General features: G+C 47.1%; 1 protein-coding gene across 1 annotated transcript; it reads right to left on the bottom strand.

Annotated features, from left to right (window-relative positions):
* Nucleotides 1–753: 753 nt before the first annotated feature.
* Nucleotides 754–3,207, bottom strand: pou4f1 (POU class 4 homeobox 1). Its single transcript, XM_079376653.1, has 2 exons — nt 2,910–3,207; nt 754–2,589 (listed from the first exon to the last, which is right to left on the bottom strand). The coding sequence occupies exons 1-2, from the start codon at nt 3,030–3,032 to the stop codon at nt 1,606–1,608; spliced, it is 1,107 nt and encodes a 368-aa protein (XP_079232779.1). The 5' UTR covers nt 3,033–3,207; the 3' UTR covers nt 754–1,605.
* Nucleotides 3,208–3,423: the final 216 nt, after the last annotated feature.

The following is a 3,423-nucleotide window of genomic DNA, read 5'->3' as shown; positions in this document are numbered from 1 at the left end:
GAAAGAAAGAAAGAAAAGAGCGAAATGTTATTGGCTAATATTGGGTTTTTTTATTTAATTTTTTGAGCCATTTTATGTTAATTATCAATTACGTTTTAATTATGGCATAAAACTTTCTGGGTCCATCGTTTCTCCGTTTTTTCTAGGCTGATAGTACTTAAGGAAAATTTTATGTAGGCTATTTTGAATTTAATTGTGCAGTGCACTATTTAAAAAAGAAAAAAGAACAGGTGTAGATAGCAGTGCGTGCTGATAATTTTGAATTATAATAAAAATGCATACATTTCTCGTTTATGTAAAAAATAAAATAATAGGCTGAATATGGCTGAAAACGAAAAATGTGTCTGTTTGTGCTGTAGAATAAGATTCTCATTCAATACACCTCAATGACAGCCTCGACTTTGATTTTCCATCGTTTATTTAGAAGATTGCCGGGACTTGTGTCCCTGCAGCTGGATTTGGCTTACAGAATGGAGAAAAGTTTGGATGATAAGATGAAAAGACAGCAGACTGTTGGACAGGTGCACAGGTATGACAGAGTTAGACGTCTCGTGATGCGCACGTGGCCGCTGTTTGTAAACATACTTGTGCACAAAATAAAAATCATTACAACTTTTTCTCAGGAACGATTAACACGACAAACAACGTTGTGTCTTTATGTGAAAACAGGCATTAAACAGTGACTTACACCATCCACAAAGGTCTACCAGTAGATACTCTATGTAGTGCTTGGTTTTTTTTTCTTTTTTCTTTCAATGCATAGAATGTTTGCACTGCAAACCAAAGTATACAAACCAACGAAATTATATTTTAGGACAATTTTCCTATAGAATGTATAAGTATAATCATCTTTATCATGCGAGTTAACTAATATCCGCAGAGGAAGAATTCTGATTTGCCAAAAGAATCGTAATAATACAAATAAATAGAAAAAAAAAATCGGGAATTGAGTTTTGCACGGTGAGCAAGTGTCATTTGTACGTATATTCATATATATATATACAAAAGCATTTGAATATATCTAACCAATCTAAATAACAGTAGATTTCAGTGCAATTTCAACAAATACGAGTGGTGGTTGCCACCTTTATTATTTAAAAGGGACTCTGTATAATGTTCTTTTCCTACTGATTTGTGTATTCATCAGAGCAGACCTTTGAAACACTGAATGATCACATTAGTTCATCAGCAAGACTGTGGAAATGGATCTGCTTTGAACACATTTAATAATCAAAAATATAGCAGTTCCCTGTACGAATGAATAAATACACAAATATGCCGAACATACATAAATAAATAAATAATAAATTAGGATAGAGTTAAACTATGAGGTAATCCATCAATGGCTATTTTTCGTCATTCATCGCGGGGAGGGGGGGAAATAATAAAGCTGGGTGTATCTAAGTAGAGTTGAACCGCAGAAAAGTAGTTCATCTGGATTACCTGTAATTTGCATACTTCACATTCACCAGTACAGTGAAAAGAAACACGAGTTGTGAAAATAAAACGGTACTAATCATGAGCACACGCGCATTTGAGCCAAAGCGATGTTCCTTGGTCCCCAAAAGTCAGTTTTGTTTTGTTTCCTCCTAGAAGTATAGTCCATCAGTGAGTCGCGGAAAATTTCAACCTCTTCTGTTTTTGTCTTTGGTTGCAAAACCATACTCGCACCACGTTCTTTTTGAGGTCCAATTTCTCAGCTATCGCCGCGATTTTCTCCGAAGACGGCCGGGGCTGCACCGCGAAATACGCCTCCAGAGATCGCTTCTCCGGGGCCGCTATGGAGGTCCGCTTGCGCTTCTTCTCGCTGCCGTTGAAAATGTCGGGTTTGCTCAATTTCTCGCGCTGGGCGCCCTCGGCCTCCTCCAGCCACGCCTGGAGGATGGGTTTGAGCGCGATCATGTTGTTGTGCGACAGAGTTAGAGACTCGAAGCGACAAATGGTACTTTGGCTCAGGCAGCCCACGCCTGGGATCTTCAGGTTGGCCAGCGCGCCCCCCACGTCCGCCTGAGTCACCCCGAGCTTGATCCGCCGCTGTTTGAAGCGCTCCGCGAACGCCTCCAGCTCCCTCGGGTCCGTGTCCGAGTCGTTAATGGAGGGCAGTCCGTTGTTGACGAGTCCCGGCGCGCACTGGTGCGCACCGCCGTGGTGGCCCTGTAAAAGGCCGTGGTGTGTGAGCGGCGAGCTCATGTTCATAGCAGCCTGGTGGGACAGGTGGGTGAGCCCGTGCATGTGGGAGTGCGGGTGGGCCGACGTGGAGATCAAGCCCCCGCCGCCACCGCCTCCTCCGCCGCCTCCGCCGGCCCCCTCGTGCGCGCTGGGCATGAGCGCGAGCGACGGCGAGCCGATGTGCTCCATGAGGTCCGGCGGCTCCAGGTTCTGGTGGTGGTGATGGTGATGGTGGTGGTGGTGGTGGGCGAGTGGCACGGTGGAGGCAGACGAGCATGGCACGCTGTTCATCGTGTGGTACGTGGCGTCGGGCTTGAACGGGTGACTCTTACCCTGGGACACCGCGATGTCCACGGCCGCCAGAGCTTCGGCGCGGGCCAGGAGCGTCTCATCCAGACTGGCGAAGATGTTGCTCTGGAGCTTTTAGAGTCGGAGAGACGAGGGGTAAAGACAGAGAAAGAGAAAGAAAGGGGAGATGTCAGCTGGGGAATAGTGTCAACACACATAACACAGAGAATATTCCTTTTAAGAGGCTTCCAGTCATAAAAATTAATACAAAAAAGGCTGAAGCCTGAGCCTTCAGTGAGCATGCCTTCAGAAAAGATCACAGGCGTGCAGATGATTGCTGTGGAATACATGAAAAAAACATTAAGGCGGTGTATGCGCCTCCAGCGCTCCTCCTCGCGCGCGCAGGAGAAGAACGCGGGAGGAGAAACGCAGAAGTTTTGGAGCTCGTTTACCTGTGGAGTCTGCAGACAGGCTCTCCTGATCGCCTCCGAGCTCGAGTGCAGAGTTGTGTACTTGTGCTCAGGTAAGCTGGGATGCATGGCGAAATGAGGCTGTTTGCTGTTCATGGACATCATGTTTGCGCGGAATCCGGCGCAGATAAAGTGCGCGAAAAGCAAAGCGAGAGTCCGGCGGCGCCTCTTCTGGCGTCTTGCAGCAGTCAGGCGGATGCGGTAGCGCTCGGCTGCTGATGGTACAGAGGAGATGCCCGCAGAGTGTGTGTGTGCGTGTGTGTGTCTATCTCTGTTTAGCTGTGCTGTGTGTGGATGAGGAGCGCTCTTACACCTGAGTCCCTCACATCTCGTCCGGCAGCCTCGCCTATTCTCGCGAGACGAGCGCGATTGACTCTCTTCTCCTCCTCTCCTCTCATCTCATCTCATCGCGCCTCTTCGCGTCTCATGTCCTCCTCGAACTGTAAATCGGCCTAACGACGGTGAGGGGGGCTTCCTTCCATACCTGTGGATTCTG

The sequence above is a fragment of the Barbus barbus genome (assembly GCF_936440315.1).
Source record: "Barbus barbus genome assembly, chromosome: 25".
Classification (NCBI taxonomy): domain Eukaryota; kingdom Metazoa; phylum Chordata; class Actinopteri; order Cypriniformes; family Cyprinidae; genus Barbus; species Barbus barbus.
This window is presented reverse-complemented; position numbering and strand designations above follow the sequence as displayed.